Below are 24,498 nucleotides of genomic sequence, written 5' to 3' on the forward strand. Positions count from 1 at the left end.
TTTGTTTGGTTTTGTTTGAGAGTAAAAAAAAAACAGTACAAAAAAAAAACAGACTTCTCTAGTAGTCAATTCAAGTGTGAAAAAAAAATAATCTCACATTAATAAATTTACAAATAAAAAAATATTAACATGACTAGTTAATGTAACTTTCTTATTTTTTTAAATAATTAAATTAATTATTTTATCCTTATTTTAAAATTAAAATTAAAAATCTTACATTTTAACTATTGTAATTAAATTCACATAAAAAATCTTTTTTTATATGTTGTTTGTTTGAATGATGTGTATAGATTAATTTAATAGTCACTATATATTACTTGATTCCTGAAATTGTCAAAAAATATCTCAATTAAGAAAGAGTTATAAAATTGTTTTGTATGACTCTTTGTGATTGGGAAGTGACAATGCAAGATGAAAGGTAAGGATCATGGTAAAGAATAAAGGAGTTATTAAGTATGTAAATATTTGAGTAGTTCGAAATAGCGTACTGAACTATGATATTTATTTACAAACTTGAGATTGTCTCATATCTACTTAACATTACTAAGGTTAGATGAGTCGATGAATGACTAATATTTTTGAAAAATAATTACAATGATGTCAATGTTTTTAATGATAAATACTCAACTATATATCACTTTTCAAGTAGTTTTTGATGTTCATAGTGGATGATCGGAAAAAAAATAGAATATAAATTCATATGTGTCATTAAGTTAGATTAAGTTTATGATTATGAGTCAAATCATATGCTTCATTACTATGGTTAGAGGTCAAGATATGTCATTGTTTGTATCGTACGTTATGTATTAAGATTAATATTTAAGACTTAACTCTTTTACGTATTTTTATACATGTACCTATTGTATGAGTAGAAGTATAACTTGTTAAGTAAGAAATGTTCAAAAAGATTTTGAAAGATTTTCTATAGAAGGTTAAGTCATAAAGAACTTAATTATAATATTTATAAAACATGTGAAATATATGGTTAGTTCTATATTATGATGTAAAATTGCTATTATTATAAAATTTATATATTTTTAAAATATATTGTGAATAATTATTAAAATTGTAAAATATTGACCATATATCACGAGGTTATAATCAATGTCCTTTCTATAAATCTTACTAAAAAGATATACTCTAATTTATAATTAAATAATAATTATTATTATAATAGTGGAGTGATAAAATTAACTCTCAAATCTAAAATTATAATTTTGTATTTAAGTGTTTTAGAAATAGTTTATGAAATTTTTATTCCAATTATTTTAAAATATTATTTTTATTGTACAATCTGAATTTGTTAATGGATTTTTTTTTAATTGTGACATTTAAAATGTATTTCATTTAATTTGAAAAAGGTAGATTTAATCCATTTGAAACTCAAAATCCCAAATGGCAAATTACTTCGAAAATCATGGTTGTTATAAAATAAAAAAGTAAAGTGATCATTTTGAAATAAATAAAAGGGTACAAATAAATGATGGTTGGAGAAAACAAAAATAATATTTGTTTGAATTGAACCGTGAAGTGAAAGGGTAAGAATTTGAGAGATAAAAAATGTTAGAATTTAAGAAAAAAAAGTTAATGTATTTAGATTGATTCTTGTATTTTTTTTTATATAAATTTCTTTTAGGAGTTTAGTTTCTTAATCCTTTTCACTCTCCGGCCGCCGATGACATCCTTCTCCGCCGCCGTAGCTAACTTTTCCGGCATTTCGCCGACTCAAACTTTGCTCTCCTCTCGCCGGCACAAGCTCTTCCAATCTGAATGCTGCGACTCCTTCTTCCTCTCACGCCCTTTCCATTTCCTTCTGTAAGTGCCTTTCAACCACTGGCTTTATCGATTCAACTCTGTTTTCTCTATTGTTTTCACACTCGCTGTTGCATCAGATGATTATAGTGCTTTTGTAGTTTAGTGCTTTCAATTTTCTCTCTCTCTCTCTGTTGAACAGCTCATACAACACTCACCAACTTTTCTTCTTCTGCTGTTATACTGCACTATCCGGAATTGGATGATCCAATTTTACTGTTTTCAATATTTCTTCTTTTGCTCTCAACATGAAAATTAGAGGAGAGAGAGTAACAACTTGATGTGATTATTAAGCTAAGAATGTATACAATTAGAATCTATACTTAGGTAGCATTACTGATAGCAGAGAGATAAATACGAAGATACGTATAATTTTTAAAATATAGAACACGAGATAATGGATCTATATATTATATAATTATAAATTATATAAATTGACAATAAAAATTTATGTGCGCAAGTATTTTCTTAATTATTTTTTGTAGTAGAAATATGTTTTTCAGGACTGATTCAAAATGATTTGTTTCTTAATTTTACAATCATAATAAAAATTTATAAAATAAGTTTGAGTTTTTAAAAAATTAATGTATTTTTTTTTTAAAATTATGTTAGATGCGTACTACAATTATCAGAAATCCAACAAATACATTTTGAATTAGACACTTCACGTGTCCTACAAGTGTCATACGAGTGGCGGTGTCCGATACGAATATCCAACACCGACACACCATTTAAGAGAAATGTCCGAACTTCATAGCTATATACATTACAAGTTTATAATAGTATAAAAAATTATAAATTTATTTCATAAATTAAAATGAAAATAAGAACTTATAAAAAATATTAAATATTTAAATTAGTTTTTATTATTAATAAATTAGTATGTAATTAATTATAAGTATTTAATTACGAGTTGTCTAAATTTTAATATCGATAATTAATTAGATAATTGTTAGTTATAATTTTGATAACTAATTAGATATTAATTTATATATAAATACTTTTTTAATTTATAAAATAATATATAATTTAATCAATATAATAATTAATTATTATTTTTTAAAAATTAATTTTTATTTAATGATAATATAATAGTGATTATATATGTTAATAAATTTTGTAAGTTTATCTATAGATGAAAATTTATACTAAATTTAGATTGCACTAAAATAATAGAATTTTACAAAAGCTCGTAAAACTAGTAATGTTGTAAAATAAATTTTCAGCCAGTTAAAATAACTTTTTTTATTATTATAATTGTTTTTGTAAAAATATAAATATTTTTACCTTAATCTCTTACAAACACTCTCCACTAGTCTATTTGCATTAGGATCTTTAGGGTTTATATTTTTAAATAATTTGGCAGTGGAAACACTGTCCCGGGGTCTGTTTGTGTTAGGGTCTGCAGCCACCCATGGCGTCCTTTTCTGCCGCCGTAACTAACTTTTCCGGCATTTCGCCCTCTCGGACTTCGCTCTACCCTCGCCACAAGCTCTTCCAATCTCAATGCCGCCCTTTCTTCAGCTCGCGCTCCTCCCATTTCCTTCTGTTAATGTGATTAATAATAAGCTTTTCAGTTGAATTCAGAATTTTAAATTTCTTCAGTTTGAATATTTGAATGCCAAGAGAAAATTAACAAGTTACGCTGTTCAATAATCTGTTAAATGCTTGTTGTTCTACATACATATTTTTGTTTGTTATCCATCGCAGAGCATATAAGAGCAAATTAACAAGTTACGCTGTTCAATAATCTGTTAAATGCTTGTTGTTCTGCATACATCTTTTTGTTTGTTATCCATTGCAGATCATATACTATTTTCTGAATTGTGGTAGCATGCATGCTTTTAAATGATGTTTCTTCCTGATTTTAGTTGGATTTTTATGTTATGCTATCTGAAATGGTTTTTCTACCAGGAAGGGTCTTACTTTACCACAGAGAAGAAAAACACCAGACAGCACAATATGCGCTTCATTTACTGGTTGAAACTTTTATGATGGAATAGTGCTTTGTGTTTTGAAAGAGGCATTTGCAAATGTTTTTGATTTTTATGCTTTTTACTAGCAGATGTTACATCAAATGTGGCTTTAGAGGAAAAGCTACCTCCCAAAGGAGAAACCTGGTCTGTGCACAAATTTGGTGGAACCTGTGTGGGAACCTCACAGAGAATAAAGAATGTTGCAGAAATAATTGTTAAAGATGATTCTGAGAGAAAATTAGTGGTTGTCTCTGCAATGTCAAAGGTGACAGATATGATGTATGCCCTTATTCACAAGGCTCAATCACGCGATGAGTCTTATCTATCTTCATTGGATGCTGTTTCGGAGAAGCATAGTGCAACTGCACATGACATTCTTGAGGGAGATAATCTTGCTAGTTTCTTGTCTAAGTTGCAGAATGATATTAGTAATCTGAAGGCGATGCTTCGAGCAATATACATAGGTTATAATCATAAACTCTCTCTTTAATAGTCTCTTTCTTCCATCTGTATATTTGGCACAAAGTTCTATTAATTTTCTGTGTTTGTACATGTCAACACTTTGCTTCTTTGCACTCATGATGTGCTTCCTTTTTTTTTTTTTTTTTTCTTTCAAGTCAATAAAAACCTTATGGACACAAATCCAAATTAATTATTTGCAATTCTAGTCATTTCTCTTATTTATGCTCAATCACCTTTCACATAATTTTTGTGTGTGATATCTCTTTAAACACCATTTCCACAATGGACGCCTTTTTAGTTTTCCATTCATTGTGGAAAAGGTGTCTTCATGGTTGCTTAAATGAATTTGAGCTAAGGAGTTGCATTTTAAGCCTGACTAGCATTCTTAATATCTTGCAGCTGGTCATGCAACAGAGTCCTTTACAGATTTTGTTGTGGGACATGGGGAATTATGGTCTGCTCAGATGTTGTCTCTAGTTATTAGAAAGGTATGATGTTTTAATTAGAAACACATGCTTATCCCCTTTATCTAAATTTAGCTTATTGCAACTTGCTTTTCTTATGGTTCTATAGAGTGGGATTGATTGCAAATGGATGGATACAAGGGATGTCATTATTGTAAATCCTTCTGGTTCTAATCAAGTTGATCCTGACTATTTGGAGTCTGAGCAAAGACTAGAAAAATGGTACTCTTTGAATCCATGTAAGGTAATCATTGCTACTGGATTCATTGCAAGCACACCTCAAAACATTCCTACCACATTGAAGAGAGATGGAAGTGACTTCTCAGCAGCAATTATGGGTGCTCTATTTAGGGCTCGTCAAGTCACAATTTGGACAGATGTGGATGGTGTGTATAGCGCTGATCCCAGAAAAGGTTTGTGACGCTACTTACTTTGTGTCTGAGTTGAGGATTAAATGCATTGTGAGAATTGGTTTATAGTAACCAAATGGAGTTCTAGCTGACTTGTTGAAGTTGATTTTTCTGTCTTATTGTTTGAGTGCTATAACATAATGTTTTGATTAAAATATAAGCCATGACATCTTCTGCAGTTAGCGAGGCTGTGATTTTGAAGACATTGTCTTATCAAGAGGCATGGGAAATGGTGAGTTGAATACTGTAGAGCCTCAGTGCTCCTTTGACTCATAAAAATTAAGGATATTAACTTTGGAAATGTCTGTTGTACAGTCTTATTTTGGTGCAAATGTCTTGCATCCCCGCACAATTATTCCTGTAATGAGATATGGCATACCCATTATGATAAGGAACATTTTCAACCTTTCTGCTCCTGGAACAAAGATCTGCCACCCTTCTGTTAATGATCATGAAGATATACAGAACCTGCAAAATTATGTCAAAGGATTTGCAACCATAGACAACTTGGCACTTGTAAATGTTGAGGGGTGAGTTACTCGTGAATTGCTGTCGTGTTACATGATGACTAATAGTTGGCAGTTTTTTCTGCTTGATTATTTATTTTTATTTAAGGTTTTATGTAACCAGTTATAGATTACAATGAGTTTTTCTCTAATGCATTTTTTGCAGAACTGGAATGGCTGGTGTTCCAGGTACAGCCAGTGCTATTTTTGGTGCGGTAAAAGATGTTGGAGCTAATGTTATAATGATATCTCAGGTGCACTTCTAACTTCCATGCACCTCTTCTCGTTATCCACATTGATATATAAGAAATTGCATTCATCATTAACAGCAATTGTGTAGGCTAGTAGTGAGCATTCTGTATGCTTTGCTGTCCCTGAGAAAGAAGTAAAAGCTGTTGCTGAGGCATTGCAATCAAGATTTCGACAAGCTTTGGATAATGGGCGTCTTTCTCAGGTGCTAATCCAACTCTTTTAAAATAAAAATGCATGTTTCTGTTTAACTGACCTCACTCACTTGAGTGATGTCTGACCGAAGATTTCACATTTTACATTTTGTAGATTTTAAAACTGCATGAACACATTTGAATGCCATTATCTTGATTTGCTTAAGAGGATAAAGACTGAAGTGCCATATTTTCTTTTCTATATGATTTGTTTTCATTGTTGTGTAAGTGTTTATAATTTTTCTATTAATCTTATAATTAACAATATCCGCATATTATGGTTAAAATAAATATGCAAGTTACACACCACTTATTACGGTCTAGGAGAGTGGAAGCAAATATCAGTGATGCAGATATTAATAATTGGGACTAGGAGAGACTATTATTTCTGGCATAAATGCCTTCAGCTGATGCCATCCTCCTGCCAGTTCTTTTGTCTTTCTCCTTCATGTAATAATTCTAAGCTTCAAATGTTTTTATATCTCCTAGTTCCCAGCGTCTTTGGCATTTAAAATTTGGCCATCCATCACACCATGAGACTTTTACTTGTGTTAAAGATATGATTTGATTATATTGGAGATATAATTAAATATTACGGTAAATAGAGAGATATGATACGATTCAATAGTGAAATATCTTATTGAATATTTCCCATTATTAAATGTTGATTTCATTCCTTATTATCGTATCCCTTCTTCATTGTAAATAAAAATACTCATATGTGTACACAACACACACAAATAATCATTTCAATATGGTATTAGAGTATTATTACCGTTCTTGCTCCCCGACAGTCACTGCACTCTCCGAGCATTAGTTGCTACTCGGCAGCTCACGTGCTTTGAGCAATTTTTTTGCTCTCCGGCAGCGGCCACACTTTGAGTCTTTGTGCTCTCTGGCAGCCACCACACTTTTCAAGTATTCTTTTGCTTGCTAGCAATAACAATGATCTCCAAGCATTTTTTGCTCTTTGGCAGCTGCCCTACCATCCAATGTTTGTAACAAGCTTGACTCATATGATACATATATTCCAGCTTGTGGGAGCGCTAAAGATATCTTGTCATTATTTACTTTATCAACTCCTGCAACCAATGGCTGACAAGCTTGTGACATATGATACATATGCTCCAACTTAAGGGGCAATGTTAGAGAAGAGATTTGATTATATTAGAGATATAATTTAAATATTACATTAAATAGAGAGATGTGATATGATTTGATAAGGACGTATCTTAACAAATATTTCCCATTATTAAATATTGATTTTGTTCCTTTTTAATGTATCTCTTCTTTATTGTAAATAAGAATACTCGTGTCTACACAACACACAGTTACAAACAATCCTTTCAATAATACGCAGTTACTACAATCCTTTCAATAATTTTGGTATCGTAATATACCATTTTCTAATAAAGAAACTGATATAGGACTTAGTAGTGACAGAAAAAAGAGGGGAAGAGAGAACAAAACAAAATAGAGATGATTCAGGGAAATTGGAGAGATAAAAGAATATGTTCACTGCACTTGTGTCATTAACATTCAATCTAGATTTAGCTGTCAAGAATACAACAACCTAACTTTTATGTAGGCAGCTCTCCACCTATGAGCTCTCCACCTATTGTTATTGTTAATCAATCAGCAGTTAGATTCTGTGTTTAGCCTCAATCAATTAGGTACTCTTGATTACATCTTTAGCACTGCAGTTCACCATCAATCTGATGGCACTCTATACTACTCACTCAAAGCAAGTATATTCACAGCCTCTTAACCAAGGCAACTATGCTTGATGCCAAGCCCATCTCCTCTCCAATGACTTAAGTTTGCAAATTGTCCAACTCTAGTGCTGGTCTTCTCCTTGATCCCTCTTTTTACAGGTCTGTGGTTTGTGCCTTGCAGTACGGTACCATCCATAGCTTGCCCTGAACTCAGCTTTGCAGTCAACAAAGTATGTCAATTTATGGCTACTTCTTTGGAGTCTCCTGGAGTTGCAATCAAATGAATCCTTCAATACCTCAAGATCTTTAGACTGTGGTTTGCATTTCACCCTGCCTCTGTGACACCCTTCTCTTTATCGATCTTCTGCAATGCTGAATGTGTTTTTGACCTTGATGATTGAGATCCACTTCCAGTGCAGTCATTTATTTATCTTGTCAATCTTATCTCATGGTGGTGTTACAATCAAGTTGTTGCAATATTGGAGTGTTGTTATTGCCATTGCTTAATTTTATGGGTTTTAGACCCTCTTCACTGAACATCGTATTGCTCACTCTAAACCAACTTTTTTGTGATAACCAAAGTGCTGCCTCATTAGCTCAAAATCCAGTGTTACATGCCCAATTGAAGCATATGGAAATTGATCGCTTTGTTCATGAAAAAGTTTTTGTCAAGCACCTTAGAGAGTTATCCACATACAAGGATCAATGGATTGGTTTCCTAACCAAGCCATTGTCTCTTACTTGGTTTCTACAGCTTAGGTCCAAGCTCAAAGTGTTTGAGATTGCTTCCACCTCTCACCAACCTTGGGCTTGTGGGAGAGTGTATTACTCCGTCATTGTAATATGCTTTTCAGTTAATTGGGGTTAGTTACTACTAACTGTCAATTAGTTAGAATCAGTTACATGTTCCCTTTAATTTTTCATTTCAACACAATACAAATATAGTTATACTTTTCTGAGTTCTTTCTCGGTTCTATTATTAACTAGGGATATGCTACTTTTTTGTATTGAAAGTGTGGTGAAAATCTGTTTGTCAATCAAAAGGAATGTATAGCCTCTTGAAATATGCTCCTGTCATTTTCTTTGTAAGATATTTGGATGTGAAATTTGTGTTGAATGGATTGCTTCATTTTTTTCTCCCATGAATTTATGTGCTTATATCTTTTGTTTGTATATTATCACGAAGTATACACTTGAGAGCTAGTAATTTAATTTCTATCAATGAAATTAGTATATCTGACTGAATGATGTTGAAACTTAAAACTGTTTATTTTAATGCTTTGTGGCATTCTAAATCATGTCCTCAGGTTGCAATTATTCCAAATTGTAGCATTCTAGCTGCAGTTGGCCAGAAGATGGCAAGCACCCCTGGTGTTAGCGCCTCCCTTTTCAATGCATTGGCTAAGGTTAGAGAATTATGATAAAGATATTGCCTATGTTTGAGATTTTTGTTATAATTTTTCATGTGTGTAATGTTCAAACTTGTTTTCTTGAACAGGCCAATATAAATGTCCGTGCTATAGCACAAGGTTGTTCTGAGTACAATATTACTGTTGTTGTGAAGCGAGAGGATTGTATAAAGGCTTTGCGAGCTGTCCATTCCAGATTTTATCTCTCAAGAACCACCATATCAATGGGCATTATTGGACCTGGATTAATTGGAAGTACACTACTTGACCAGCTAAGGGATCAGGTGCAGTTTCTGTAGACAACTTTGTATGAATGAATAATTATTTTGGTTAAAAAAGAACACAATGTTTTGGTGTATATTTTGCCTTTTTATTGTCCTAGGTATGAGATTAACTAATACTTTTTTAGTTTAAAATTGCACGTCAATTCAAGGAAAATGATGCCTATGATGGAAGAAACGATGTTTATTTTAGTAACATGTAATTGCTTTATTTTGAAGCTGCACCAATTTTATCTGAGTTTTGCAGATTAAAATAATTCTTCAAAAGAATTTAATTTTGATCTTGTTAAAATTATGACTGTTATTGTATTTTACAACTTTCATAAAACTGCTTTTTGGATGTGTTCCTATTCCAAGGGTTGAACGTTATTCAATATATTTTTCTTTGTAATGTACTCTTTCTTTTTCCATATATGTAAAATATACATCAGCTGAGCTAGTACTTAATGATTTTTCATCACATTCAAATTCAAGCTGGTGTCAGAAGTTAATGAGAGACCAAGGTGGACTTTTCTCAGACCCAGAGAGATATAGAAAATTGGTTGGGAAACTCATTTATCTCACTATAACAAGACCTGATCTTTCTTATCCAGTGGGAGTTGTGAGTCAATTTATGCAAAAACCCCACATTGATCATTGGAATGTTGTGATTCACATTCTGAAATATGTATAAGGAAACCCAAGACAGAGATTGTTGTAAGAGAACAAGGGAAATACTCAAGTCTTAAGGTATTGTGATGCAAATTGGGCTGATTGTCCCATTGGCAGGAGATCTTCGATAGAATACTGTGTATATCTTGGAGGGAACCTTTTATCTTGGAAAAGTAAGAAATAAAGTGTTATTGCTCGATCTAATGTAGAAACTGAATATAGATCTATAGCCCTAACTACATGCGAACTTGTGTGGATTAAACAACTCCTTCAAGAATTGAAATTTCGTGAAAATGAATAGATGAAGTTGTATTGTGACAACCAGGAATCTCTTAATATTGTCTCCAATCCGGTCTTTCTTGAGAGAATTAAAAATATAAAGTTTGATTGTCATTTTGTTAAAGAGATACTGTTGTCCAAAGATTTTAGAGTTTTCCAGCTCTAATGAACAACTTGCAGACATTCTGACTAAATCTCTAATAGGACTGAGGATTAAGTTTATATGTTCCAAGCTTGGTGCATATGATCTATATGCTCTAGCTTGAGGAGTAGAGTTGAAATGTAATGTTATTTTCATTAATTTTTCCTTTGTGTGTACCCCAACTTTAGGGTTAGGTTTTAGGAAAGTGCCTTGCCTCTTCTTTGTATCTTATTATATACATCGATAAAAGCCCAACTGTATAGGTTGAATACACTGTCTTCCATTCATCTTATTTGTTTAAGTGGCGTGTCTTTATTTTATCATATTAGCATACTGGAATTGAAATATGTGGCAAATTTACCTGACAACTTTTAATGCAGGCCTCAACCCTGAAAGAAGAATTCAACATTGATTTGCGTGTAATGGGCATACTTGGTTCAAAGTCAATGCTGCTTAGTGATGCGTAAGTTGAATCATTCTGACTGAAATAGCTTTTTGAATGCTCATTACACTTTCTTGCCTGTACAGCCAAGAGTGTCTTTATGTGAGTAAGCTAACTTCACTTTACATCTCTCTTTTTATCTTTTTTGGAAAGCTTTTTTGGTTTTCATATATCATTTATGCATTCTTATTTAAATAAAAGAAAATTATCATTAGAAGGAAAGAAAAGGTTGAATGAAATTTCATGAGCAAGTGGACATATGCAGTTTCACCCAAAATGAAGTTGTGTAAATTTCACACAAATATTGTTCTATTATCACGTGTTTGTTTTATTGTTCTTAAAGAAGTATTATAAATCTTAGAGATGGACCTCTTTTGTCTTTTACCTTTTATCTGTGCATTATTATTGACTAAGTTTGTTTTTGTTCAATCATTATATACTGTTATTGCTCTTTGCAGGGGCATTGACTTAGCTATATGGAGAGAACTTAGAGAGGAAAAAGGAGAAGCGGCTGATTTGGAAAAATTTGTTCAACATGTACATGGAAATCATTTTATACCGAACACAGCACTAGTCGACTGCACAGCTGACTCTGTCATTGCTGGCTATTACTATGAGTGGTTGCGCAAAGGAATACACGTAATTACTCCTAACAAGAAAGCAAATTCAGGACCACTTGAGCAGGTAAAGAAGTGCACATTGTCTTTGGGATGGGTAGCGTCTGTTATTGACTTATCTGGTGTAATCAATGCTGTATGATTTTGACACTACTAAGTACAAGCCAATGTTTTCTGCAAGTACACTGCTGGATACTGAAATTCCAATTTGGATTTAATTATTTTCTATTTTTTTGTTTTTTTAGTTAGAGAATAAATCATTTAAAGGAAAAGTGAATTTCTTGTTTATGATTTTTTTTGGCTAGACCACAAGCAATATTAAGGAATCTGGATAGGCTGCTTTCATTGTTATTTCTATCATTTTAGTCATATATCCATTGACTGGAAGCTGTCGTTTTATTTTTCTTTTCATTTTTCAAAACCAAAATATTTTTTTTTGCCACCATTTTTATTTGCTACTATCAGATTAAGTGCTGTTTTGCTGTCCAACATAAGCTATATCAATACAAGGTAATATTCAGTCGCATACTCTATTATTAGCTGAGTCAGCCAGCATATTCAGTTTGGCTAATTATCAAAGTGATAGGCTGGTTATTGTAAGAGTGTTGGAGATCTTAAATTTACTAAATATATTTCTAAATTATAATATATAAATGGTGTAAACCTCACTTTGCAACACTGTTCAAGCTAATTTTGTAAGGTTGAGTTAGACTTAAAATATGTTGGAATAGGGATTAAATATAGGTAGAAAGTAGTTCTATTGGAAAACTGTTATATGCTGTACCCAGGAGTTTTACCTAGGACTAGGTCTGTAGTTTTGATTTGCTCTTCCCTCTACTCATTGTATCGGAATTCTATCAATATGAATGAGAGCATATGAGGAGTGATTAAGCTCTTTCAAATGTAGTCTCTTTTATTTATCTCAACTAAATTCACTTTCTAAGATAGTATAAAGTCAATCCTAGTGATGTTTGTTAGATCTATCCTACCACCTATTATCGAACCATTCACAAATATCTTGTTCCATGTTTGCGATGTCCAATTTTTCACAAATATCTTGTTCCATGTTTGCGATGTCCAATTTTCGCCATGAAGGAGTGTGTTGGAGATTCCACTTTTACTAGAGATATGATTGACTTATAATATATAGTGTAAACCTCACCAAGTTGGTTTTATGAGTTTGAATTAGACTTAAAATATACTTTCTAAGACAAAGTAAGCTATTACAAGACTATGTAGGCTTTTACAATATAAGACTTTGTACCAGGCAAGTTTCTCAGTTTTATTTTGAGTCGAACTCAGTTTATAAAGACTCACATAGTTTCAGATTAAAACAATTTTCTCACTCATTTTTTCACTCTAAACCAGTTTTCACTGAACTCTGATAACGAGTTGCACAAGTGTTCTAACCGGATCTTATTCTATGAAATGGAAAATTAGAGTAGTTACTGACAGTAAAATGTAAAGCTTTATAAGTATAACATGCGACAATTAAATCTGGCTGTAAAGCAATCTGCAATGTCTTTTCTTGTCATCTTTAATTGGAATTTTGAAAAAAAAAATATTACTTTTACTGTGTGATGTTCATTGTATAGTTCTTAATGTCCATGCTCAACTTTTACAATAAAACTGCTACAGAAAACAACAGTAGGCAATGGGTTGGGATCATGTTCTGGTGGTTGAACTACTTTGATTATATGTTTTAATAGTTTTTTTTTTGGTAATTCTTGAAGTGCTTTCTTTCTTTAAGCTTAGGCAGCTTTTGCTAGTACATATACTGTTTGTAATGATGGTTACTTTGTAGTCTACTTACTTACTATCTCTGGAGATTTTTCATACCTTTGTTCTCTACATCCAGTATTTGAGGTTAAGAGCTCTTCAAAGGCAATCCTACACACACTACTTCTATGAAGCTACGGTTGGGGCTGGTCTTCCCATTGTCAGCACTTTACGTGGCCTCCTTGAAACTGGAGACAGAATATTGCAAATTGAAGGCATATTTAGGTATTTTTTGATGTGTTATTCCTTTTTTTTCCGGCAAAATATTTGTATGGACAGTGTCAAATTCTGAAGTCTTGCATTGTCTCATTTTGTCCAATCCCTTGCAATTTTCTTACTCTTAACACAAAAACAAATTAAAACACTGTTTTAACTAGAATAGAGGTGCAAAAAGTATCACTAAGTTGTTTGCCATCCCAATTATCTTGGCACCACTAACAACATCAATCATCTGCAATATCTCAAAATCACATTAAAACAAAAGAAAATAATACAAGATCGTGGAGGGACTAAACCAAACCAAACCCACTATTTAGCAACAAATCTATAACATGGTAACTCAAACATATTCGTAAAAGTTTCTGGAGAAATAAATCCAGCTATGTTATCCCACCAACATTAACCCTAGGAGTTAACTGAGTCACACTCAATCCATAGTTTGTTCTTTAGAAAAAAAGTCATTTCCATATTCTAAACTCCCAGAAAAGCCATGAATCATCCAATTATAGAAGATCTATAGTCTCTAAAAATTCCACCACACCATGCTCTTCCTGGTGTCCCCTCTGCAGCACCATCTGTGTTACATTTCACCCAAAGAAACTTGTGGAGGAGTCTTCCTCAGAACAGGTATGTATTGTGGTGCCTTCCTTGCATGTGCCTCCACAGCAAAACTATTCAATGTCATCAACTCTTGCACTGAGGAGTGCATGCATCCCTTACAGAAATGAACTACCCTATTGTATCAGCAAAATTGATTTTTTAATTCTGTCAGAACTTAGATCGTATTTTGTGCATGATCAATGTCTAGAGGCATTATTCATTTACCATTCACTGTAAGTATTGCTTCTGGCTCTGCAGTGGGACTTTGAGTTACATATTTAATAACTTCAAAGATGGCCGGGCTTTTAGTGAGGTAGTTGCTGAAGCAAAGGAAGCTGGTTATACTGAGCCAGATCCAAGGGATGATCTGTCTGGAACAGATGTTGCTCGAAAGGTACAGTGTGGTATATGTTTATCAAATTTTGTTGTCAAATGTTAATTAATTCCTTTATGCTTTGTATAAAGCCCCCATCCTTTAATTTGTATCACGTGACATGTATGCTATACCAATACTCTTAAATACTTCATTGATACAAATATGTGAAGTATTATGAAAGTCCAATATTGTTGCTACATGAGACAGAAACATGTAAGCATATCCCTTGATGAACCAAAAATGAAAATTGTTATCTTTATGAATGATTTCAAGAAGGGAATGAGATTGATACTATTGCTAATTGGAGGGCACATCGGTTGACGAAAAGAAAAAGTGTTATTGGGGTATATTTACCCAAATGATATCATATTGAAAGGATTGTTTTTAATTGTGTTGTGTACACATGACTTTTCTTATTTATGAAGAAAAAGACATACAATACAATAATAAGAAACAAGATCAATGATTAATAATGACAAATATTTGCTAAGATATTTCTCTATTTGATGTAATAAAATATCACATTTGCCTATTTAATGTGATAGTCATATTTAACCATTAACTACAATGTGAATCTTGGTTAATGATAGCATTTTTATGCTTCATGTAATCCTGGAAGTGGCCATTTAAATTCAACATCATGAAGCTACTTTGACTCTACAGGTTATAATTCTTGCTAGGGAATCTGGATTAAAGCTAGAACTATCTAATATTTCAGTTGAAAGCCTTGTGCCAGAACCACTACAAGTAAGAAATAATTTCTATTGATTATGCATTTTTTAGTTTTAGTGTGAGCATTTTGATTTACAACTGTTTTGATGAATCGGTGCAGGTTTGTGCATCAGCTCAGGAGTTTATGCAAGATCTACCAAAATTTGATCAGGACTTCACAAAGAAACAAAAAGATGCAGAGAATGCTGGGGAAGTGAGTATTAACTGCTTTAACCATGCATAATTCATGCACAAATATTTTAGTATTTGTTGTTTGTGAAAAGTTTTACAAATTAGAAAAATTGCTACTATATTTTCTTTTTATTTTTTTATTTTCAAAGGTTTGTACAGGTAATTATATCTTGTATGTTTTAATTTTGCATAGCGCATGAGGTGGAAACATAAAGTAACACTCATTTGCATATTTACCTTGATTTCCCATATTTACCTTGATGCAGAAACATAAAGTAATACTCATTTGCATATTTACCTTGATTTCATTTAAAAAAGTAAGACGACAGATTTATGTAATAGAAACTAATTTTAGATACCAAAATAATTAATTAATCTATTGACTAGATTAGAGACTATTTTATAAATTAAAAAATTATTGGTATCTAAAATAGTTTATATTATTAATAAAAATTTATAAAATAGTTTTGAAATTGATATTAGCTACCAAGGTTTTAACTATTAACTATTTATGTTCTAAATTAGTCTCTAAAAAATAGAGACTAATTTAGAATCTAAAGTATTAGTAGCTAATTTAGATATCAATTTAGAAACCATTTTATAATATTTTATTAATAATAGAAACCACACTAGATATCAATAATTTTTTAGTCTATAAATCAGTATCTAATTTAGTCAATATAATAACTAATGTTTTGTTTCTAAATTTTATTACTATTTAATGATTTTCTTGTAGTGGTATATAGTACATACATCTCTCCGTCTATATATTATGTCCTTAATCAAAAGTTCATACATTTTTTATGCCCCTCAACATAACTCTGAGATTGTTATATTTGAACTCTGAAGGTGTTGAGATATGTGGGAGTGGTGGACGTGATTAATAGAAAAGGAGTGGTAGAGCTGCGAAGATACAAGAAGGATCATCCATTTGCACAATTATCAGGATCTGATAATATCATTGCATTTACAACAAGAAGGTATAAGGATCAGCCTATGATAGTTCGTGGCCCAGGAGCTGGTGCTCAAGTCACAGCTGGTGGAATATTTTCTGATATTCTACGTCTTGCTTCATATCTTGGTGCTCCATCTTAAAGAAGCCTCAACCTGCAACCATAATTTTGTATGATCTATCTGCTTATCTTGATCTGCTTAGTAGATTGCTTCTTAAAACTTAATAATTATGTTAGTCTCTCTTTATTTTGTATCTTTTCTTTGGAACATTAATAAGGGAATGGAGCAGAATTCCATTAACCTTCACTGTGAGTTGTATGTAAAGGAAATGGAAATTAGCAGAAATATCATGAAAAAGAGAAATGTTTATTTTATGTTCTATTTTCTTGTTTTAAACAGGAAGCTACATTTTAGTTAATTTTTATAATACACGAAATTCTTAATAGAAGCAAATGATCATGAATGTGTTTCCTATTGTTTTAATGTACTATTTTTGTAACTAATAGTGTTTTATCATTGATTTAATTATTTTAGAAAGTAGAATAAGGTTTTAAATTGATTTAAAATTATTATTTCATTTTATTATAGACATGAAATATTAGGGGCGTTTAGGATTCCACATGGTTGTTTTTTTATTAGGAAGTCATGTTCAATATAACACTCAAACTCGTTTGGGTTTTATTTTAATTTAATATAAAATTTGAACTAAATTGGTTTACATTAGTTTTGTTGCCTTTTGTTTTTCTATAATTGTTAAACATATCTTTATGCAAGGTTGTTAAACTTTTTATATTGAAAAAAGGTTAAATAAAGAGATAGTGTAATTTTTTTTATAACTATTTCATTCTTTTTTATTTTTAAATAGATAACAATTTTTTTTTTCATTTTGTATACTATTTTACATTTTAATTTTAATTATAATTTGAAATTTTAGTATTTTGAATCTCAAAAATATTATTGTAATGTATAAAATAAAAAAGAAGAAAAAAAAGATAAATAATGGAAAAAGTTATTCATCTCTTTAAAACAATCACACGTAGCAAATGGTAACACGAATAACTCTCAGAGGAAGGATATGATAAGAATTGTCACAAGGTGGTAAATTGAGAAGGTGAAGAACACAAATGTTTAACATTTTTCACTTATATGCTTCAAGAATACGACCGTTGCTTGATGCATGTGATGAAATCTCTTTTTGCTTAGTAACCATAATTTTTCTTTAGATAATTTGATTCACTCTTAAATTTACCTTTAAAGCTATGTATGAAATGTTGCATGTTTAAATAGTCTACTATTCACATTTGCTCTTCAAAATTTCATTTTAAAGCTATATTGGACAAATAGTTTTGAGATGTTTTACTCCTTTGACAAATGTTTAAAATGTATTAAGATTAAAAAATAATAATAAGATTAAATTATATGAAAATTTACGTTTTAATCACGATTCATATATTAATCTCAACCCAAAAACAACTAAAAGAAATGTACATTATTTTTATGTATTTATTAGACCGAATATTAAACATTTGATTGTGGGAATATTTTTTTAAAGTATCCTATCGAGAGAGAGAAGAATAGAATGCGTCCTAAGGAGTTAGAAGAGAAGAAGTGAAGGTAACACTGAATGACCAAAACGAAGTCAATTATTCTTCATCCGGTGAAAAGTTCCCTTTTTTACGAGAACATATATAAATGTTAGTAGCAATCTCAAGAAACGTTTTTAATCTTAACATGGGACAGTGTATTCCATGAGGATCGAGTTCTGTTTCCTCAGAATATCTATGCTGCATGTGCTCACATAAAGAATGTGCTGTGTTTAGTCTCTCCAAACAACAAATTGTGTATTAATATTTCTTCACGTAACATCCACTCAAGATCCAAACTGCATGCTCCTCACAACAATCGGGCTCCTCACAAAATGCTTCCCATCTGTCCATGTCAAGCTACCAAATCTGTAATCTCCATGAAACTTCTGAGTGCACAGAAAACTGACATTGAAGCTAAGCACGCGTGCATCTGAGTTGAAACTCAAAGTTTGAGGTTCAACTCTCACTTTTATGCCAAATGGAACCTTCACTAGAGCTTTGTAGACAGCAGTTATGTTCCCAACATTTGTCACTCTTCTCATTACTGTTGCAGTGTTCTTCAAGTTTGGAACTGATATGGATGGAAGGTTGAGGTTCAATGCTTGGTGCTTTTCTTTCTTACAACTTGTGGTGGTGTTGCTCACTTTGCTAATGGATGCACTACTGTGACCCATGGAACAGAGGAATTGGACATAATCCTCTGTTGTTATGTCATATATTAATCCTGGATCCATTGCTTTGTTGGGATCCATGTGTCCACCACCAATGTCAAAAGGGTCTGCTGCTTTGTGTGTAGAACCCTCTTCAGATATAACATTTCCATCTGTTCCAGTTTGATATGCTGCATAATTTTTTAGTTCAATAATAGTTAGAGCAATGATACGTTAGTTCAATAATAGTTAAGCAATCATCAAGTTATCAATGTATAGAAAAATGGTTAATTTGGAGATTATATGTAAAGATGTAATTTTTAAAGAAAATGATACTTTAATCTTGAGAGTTGTATATAACTTTGATGTGATGGAATAAATATATATAAAAAATGTGGATTTTTAATGTATTATTATTAAATTTTTAGTATCTATTGATTTTTACTTACTGCAAAAAAAATTATTAAATAATAATTAAAATTAGAGATAAAAAATAATTGGTCACTATATTAACTAAATTAGATATTATTTTTATTATTTGTGTTAATAATAAAAACTACTTTACAAATTAATAATTTTTTTAATTTATAAAATAACATCTAATTTAATCTAACCAATTATTTTAGTTTATAAATTTAGTTTTTATTTAATATTTTTTTAGTGACTCACTCACCTGTTGTTACCAGAGCTGATCTTATGGCTGCAGGTGACCAAGTTGGGTTCTTGGATTTCATGAGAGCTGCTATTCCTGCCACGTGAGGACAAGACATTGAAGTTCCAGACAAGAATGCAAATCCAGTGTTCTTTGTAGTTCCCTTCGAAGGAAATGCAGCCAAAATGTCCACACCTGGAGCACCTATATCAGGCTACCTCCATGAATCATCCCCCAAGTTCAGGTTAATGATGATATCATGGAATTAAAAGTGGAGTAAGAGCAATAGTTATTTGTTTACATGGCAAGTTTCTTAGTTTTTTTATAGAAATTCAATAAATATTCCTTCAATTTGACACTTCACCGTGTCATACAAGTATCATATATAAATATCGATATCTGATGCATGTATCCGACACGGATACACTATTTAAGATATGTGTCCGAGTCTCCTATCTCAAAGTTTCTGAAAAAAAAATCTGGTTTGATTAAAAATAAGTCAGGCATGTAAGTTGAGGTCCAGATATATACCTTTAGCACTGTGGGAGACATGCTACTGGGTCCTCTAGACGAGAAAGAAGCAACTCGTGGTGATGCCCATTTTCCAATAACAGTCGTGGGAAAACTCAGGCTTGCTGTTGGAAACCTTTCAGATATGCATAATATTAACCAAAATGAGCATTTTAGAAAACAATGTCATCATCAGTTTGTGTATGTTAGCTCACCTTGATCGTCTAATATAGGTTAATATCTGTGTTCCCGTTTCATAATCTACCTTGATACATGGAAACAAACCACATTGATTGAGGCCATCTTCATGATATTGTGCATATACTAGTCCAACTCCTCCAGCTTCTTTCACTGCAAGTGATGCAGAAACAATGTCCTGTTGATCTGATACAGAAAAGCATAGAACAATTTTGCCTGCTGCCATAGTTGCATTTAGACTTCCAGATTGGCAATCCTTGCTTGAAAGGAAGACACAAACAGTAAATACAAAATTTACAAGAATGCAACATAGAAGAAATGGTAAAACTGAAGGGAGTTCTCACGCCAAATTCTCTGATGAGTCCAGAGCAATACGTTCAGAATATGTGAGCCCAACAGATTCAAGATTATGTTTTCCAGTATCAATGGACTGTCCCTATATAGCAATAATCACAGGTTCAAATATACTTTTAATTCCCATAAATATTACTTCAGGTGAGTTAATTTCTTTGCACTACAGTGTAAAAATTTGCACTATTAGCCAATTATAAATCGCTGTTGATATAACTCAAGTGGAGATCAATGAATTTATCATAGCTAACTATTTGTAGCCAAGTATGAGTTAGAATCCACATTGGTTAAAAATTCTTAAGGAGTATAATTGTTATGTCTAGGATCGATGAATAGAATCGACGAAGAGTCAAAAGCTTGACTGAGAAGGTGAAGGTCATTCTGTAACAATACCGACCGACAGCGTTTGAGTTGTCGAACGGTCGGCAAAACAGTGTCCATATCCTAACAAATGGATAAGAGCATTAATTCTTATTAGGGATTGTAAAATATGGTTGTAAAGTATGGTTAAGCGATCATTGGGTCTAAGTAATTTTTTTGTCAAAAAAAAGCAAACACTATAAATAGAAGGGGCCTCAAACTGATGATTCTAATACTGAACCATAGAAGTAATTTTTATTAAATTGAGCATCAAAGTATTTCTACTGATACCCACCTCTCGAACATCTGAAAAAGAAGTGAGGACATTGATAGGAAATATTCAGTTTCGGACTAAGAACAATAATATGAGTCAAAAACTTATTGTTTTAAGATTTTGGGTTGAATGTAACTCATGATTTATTGGTGTTGGTGTCAGATCTGTCCTATAATTTTCAGAAACTAAAATTAGTGTTACTTTTTTCTATAGAACCAAAAGTCCAAACCATGTATAAAGTATCAGCATATTTCACCAATTTGATTTGGAAATAGTTGCAGCATACCCACACAGTGCGGTTATTTCCAAGAGTGATGGCAGCTGGAAAGGCCCTATCTATGGTGGTTGCTCCAACTGTGATGATCCATGGTGCAGTATTTGTAATGGTTTGAGAGAGAGGACCAGAATTTCCAGCAGAACAAACAACTGTGATTCCCTTAGCAGTTGCATGAAAAGAACCAATTGCTATTACATCACGTTGATCAACATATGAGAACAAGGGAATGGAAAAGCCAAGAGAAACAGTTAGAACATCAACACCATCATAAATAGCCTTGTCAAAAGCTTTCAGGATATCAGCATCAGTGCAATCTCCAATTGGAAAGTTCCAGCAAGCCTTGTAGATGGCTAAGTGAGCCAAAGGTGCTCCTCCTCTAGCTAAACCAGAAGCAAGTCCTCTGTAGTTTGCATTTCCAACAAAGTTTCCAGCTGCTGTGGAAGCTGTGTGAGTGCCATGGCCAATAGCATCTCTTGCTGAGAGATATTCATTGGTGTTGTTTCCATGAAGAAGCTTCTTAGTCTGATCAGTTATTCCTTTCAGAAACCATCTTGCACCTATTATCTTCTTGTTACAATTGGTGGAGTTGAAGTGCTCTCCCACTTGACAAACTCCTTTCCACCTTGATGGGATTTGTCCCATTCCTTCATCATTGAAACTTGCAGACTCTGGCCAAATGCCTTCAACAAACCACAATTCTTATTTGTTACATAGCTACATTTGCAACGTAGTTCACTACTAGAAAATCATTAAATAGAAACTAAAAATAATCATATATTGACTAATTTAGAAACTATTTTACAAACTAAAAAAAGTATTGCTTTCTAAATTAATTTCTATTACTGATAAATGGTTTCTAAATTAGTATCTAATTAGATATTAAGGTTTTAACTACCAATTATTACCTGTGTCTATTACACCTATGATAGCTCCTTCACCCAAGTTGCTGTTAGACAAAGCAGATTTAGAAGTGGAATGATGGATCCCAATGAAGTCCCAGCTTCTGGTTGTGTGGAGTTTGTGAATGCCATTTGGAATGACAGAAACTACCCCAGGAAACTCTGCATTACATGGTATAAATTATATAACTTTTAAAAGGCTCTGAGATTGGTTAAACAACAATCAACATCATAATTAATGCAAGGATCATACTAGCTATTGCTTCTGCTTGATGTTTTGTCAATCTTGCAGCAAACCCTGAAAAACCATGCTTGTAGCTGTAAAGAATTGAACTCTTTGCAGCTTCTTTGCTTCAGAACAAAAAGAAAACACTTGCAGTTACTTTATTTATTGATCTTCATTGAAGTATCACAAGATAATGGGAAAAGGAGTGTGTGAAGGCCACAAACCATACCTTCCTAGAAGTGAGGATAACATCTTGTTGTGATACTTTTTAGTAAGTGTTGGTTTTTGATATATCTTATCTCCCATGTATACAATGTGCACCTAGAAAGAAGCATTTATTCAGATACTATGCATTCATATATGTATGAACATGTATACTAAAGTAGAATTAGAAACTTGAGTTGCACTCACAGAGCTTGTATCTGCAGAAATGGCCACATAGTTTTGCAGCAAAAGAAGAGCAGAAGCTGCAAGCAATTGGGCCATTCTTGCCCATCTCCAGTTTCTTGAATTGGTATCCATAATCTAATAGTAAGGAGAGTTTCAAAGGGTTTCCAAATGCATAAAAACAACACAAAGTTGTTGCAAGTTCTTGTGTGCTTCATAAAGCTGCATTCTTAGTATGTAATGATGCATAAAATATAACTTTTTTGAAAATAAAAGAAGTTGGGTCCTTTCCTTTTGTGCAGAGCACTTTGTCATTTTTATGCTTATTCTGATGAAAAATATGCATAATAAAAATGTTTCTTTCATATCATATCATATCAAACAAAACACTCCCACTTTACAACTTATTTTAATAATATATATTAAAATACAAAATAATATAATTAAAATAGTAATATAAAGTGGTTTTGAATGGTGCCATTCCATCAATTTGTTTTACTCTTTGGTCAATGTCATAAATGTTCATGTGATGTAAAATCTATTTTGTTTTGTCACATATAACTAAATTGAAAAAATATGTCAAATCAAACTCAGAAGAAAGAATCTTTAGATTAATATAAATATTTCTCAGGAACTGTTGGTTAAGGGAAAAGGGAAGTTTTTGTCTATTTTTCACAAACATTGATTTGATAGGGTAAGATTGTTAGATTTCAATACTATTTAAAAAAGTAACCTTTAAATTTAATGTAAGTTTAGAAAACTAATTTAGTGAAACCATATTTGTAATTCATTTATATATTATAATTCACCTATATCTCTATTTAATTTGGGTTCTGAAACAATTTTATGATACATAAATTTGGAATCAATTTTTTAAATGAATAAGCTTTTGTAATGTAATAATTAGTAGTGTATATACTTAATTATAGTGATAAATGTTGGAAATATTAATCAAAATGGTACATTATTTTTAAAATGTTATATCTATTTTTTTTAATATAAGGGTTTTATTATGTCGTCCCAAAAGCCATGATCATCCCACTATCATTGAAACCTTTTTCTTTTTCTGAACTTTTTTGCTTTTACTGTTTTTTACTAGCTATCACTGCCTCTGGACCTGTACCATGCCAGATTTTTTCTAATGGAAAAGTAAAAGGACAAAAAAATGTAGGTTTTCTGTTTAAAAAAAATATGATTTTATTTTAATAATGTACAATAAAAGTTTATATGAAATATTAACATATACTCAATGAAACTCATAAAAAGTAACACTAAAATACTCAAGGAACTGTATATAAATTTTGTCCAAAGTAAAATTGCTGAAATATTCAAAGGGTGGCAAAAGGAAAATAAGAGGTTGGGTAAAGATAGTTGACTAATTTGAATAAATCAAAATATATAATAAAATATTATTTAATATATTTTTATATGATCGAGAAGATCACGTCTCCTTCCTCACGTGGATTTTTTAGATTTTTTGGTATCGGCTTAAATTTGATGCAAAATTGTTTTTTTTTAATGTTTAAGTAAATATTTGATATTCGTTAATTGATAATTGATGATAATAAATATTATTAAAAATATATAATATATAAAACAATAAATAGAAATACAGCTTAATTTTTTTTTAAACAAAATAAGAAGAGAGAAGAGTAACGTCAAGCAGTTATTATTATTTATATTATTAT

The 24,498-nt window shown here is 31.7% G+C and overlaps 2 protein-coding genes across 13 annotated transcripts; one reads left to right on the plus strand and one right to left on the minus strand.

The window, feature by feature from the left end:
* The first annotated feature begins 1,457 nt into the window (after window positions 1–1,457).
* LOC137836180 (bifunctional aspartokinase/homoserine dehydrogenase 2, chloroplastic) lies at window positions 1,458–16,821 on the plus strand. Of its 2 annotated transcripts, none has more exons than XM_068645044.2 (18): window positions 1,458–1,815; window positions 3,727–3,791; window positions 3,878–4,252; window positions 4,650–4,738; window positions 4,824–5,127; window positions 5,304–5,356; window positions 5,440–5,654; window positions 5,797–5,884; window positions 5,971–6,084; window positions 9,096–9,194; window positions 9,287–9,481; window positions 10,931–11,013; window positions 11,451–11,676; window positions 13,468–13,613; window positions 14,466–14,601; window positions 15,247–15,330; window positions 15,416–15,508; window positions 16,336–16,821. In XM_068645044.2, the coding sequence occupies exons 1-18, from the start codon at window positions 1,676–1,678 to the stop codon at window positions 16,579–16,581; spliced, it is 2,751 nt and encodes a 916-aa protein (XP_068501145.2). In that variant the 5' UTR covers window positions 1,458–1,675; the 3' UTR covers window positions 16,582–16,821. The 2 variants fall into 2 exon arrangements, with proteins under 2 accessions (XP_068501145.2, XP_068501137.1); XM_068645036.2 differs by lacking the exon at window positions 1,458–1,815 and adding an exon at window positions 3,111–3,366.
* A 1,244-nt stretch (window positions 16,822–18,065) lies between these two features.
* LOC137828069 (subtilisin-like protease SBT3.8) lies at window positions 18,066–23,156 on the minus strand. Of its 11 annotated transcripts, none has more exons than XR_016517330.1 (10): window positions 22,835–23,156; window positions 22,653–22,744; window positions 22,451–22,548; window positions 22,204–22,359; window positions 21,308–21,978; window positions 20,381–20,472; window positions 20,054–20,296; window positions 19,860–19,974; window positions 19,350–19,532; window positions 18,066–18,867 (listed from the first exon to the last, which is right to left on the minus strand). XR_016517330.1 is itself a non-coding variant. In XM_068634489.2 (10 exons), the coding sequence occupies exons 1-10, from the start codon at window positions 22,943–22,945 to the stop codon at window positions 18,311–18,313; spliced, it is 2,328 nt and encodes a 775-aa protein (XP_068490590.2). In that variant the 5' UTR covers window positions 22,946–23,156; the 3' UTR covers window positions 18,066–18,310. The 11 variants fall into 11 exon arrangements, 5 of the variants coding, with proteins under 5 accessions (XP_068490590.2, XP_090153407.1, XP_090153409.1 ...); XR_016517331.1 differs by having other exon boundaries at window positions 19,350–19,546; XR_016517334.1 differs by having other exon boundaries at window positions 21,312–21,978; window positions 22,835–23,045.
* Between the last annotated feature and the right edge of the window lie 1,342 nt (window positions 23,157–24,498).

The sequence above is a fragment of the Phaseolus vulgaris genome, chromosome 11, assembly GCF_051622355.1.
Source record: "Phaseolus vulgaris cultivar YP4 chromosome 11, ASM5162235v1, whole genome shotgun sequence".
NCBI classification, from domain to species: Eukaryota; Viridiplantae; Streptophyta; class Magnoliopsida; order Fabales; family Fabaceae; genus Phaseolus; species Phaseolus vulgaris.

Bases quoted from the DNA above. Each gene is read 5' to 3' on its own strand.
- LOC137836180 (XM_068645044.2), top strand. From the start codon at position 1,676: ATGACATCCTTCTCCGCCGCCGTAGCTAACTTTTCCGGCATTTCGCCG. The intron at 4,739-4,823 runs GTATGATGTTTT...ATGGTTCTATAG, and splicing joins TGTCTCTAGTTATTAGAAAG to AGTGGGATTGATTGCAAATG. The intron at 15,331-15,415 runs GTAAGAAATAAT...GAATCGGTGCAG, and splicing joins TTGTGCCAGAACCACTACAA to GTTTGTGCATCAGCTCAGGA.
- LOC137828069 (XM_068634489.2), bottom strand. From the start codon at position 22,945: ATGGATACCAATTCAAGAAACTGGAGATGGGCAAGAATGGCCCAATTG. The intron at 22,745-22,834 runs GTGAGTGCAACT...GCTTCTTTCTAG, and splicing joins TTTCTGCAGATACAAGCTCT to GTGCACATTGTATACATGGG. The intron at 20,473-21,307 runs GTATGCTGCAAC...ATTGCTATATAG, and splicing joins GAAATAACCGCACTGTGTGG to GGACAGTCCATTGATACTGG.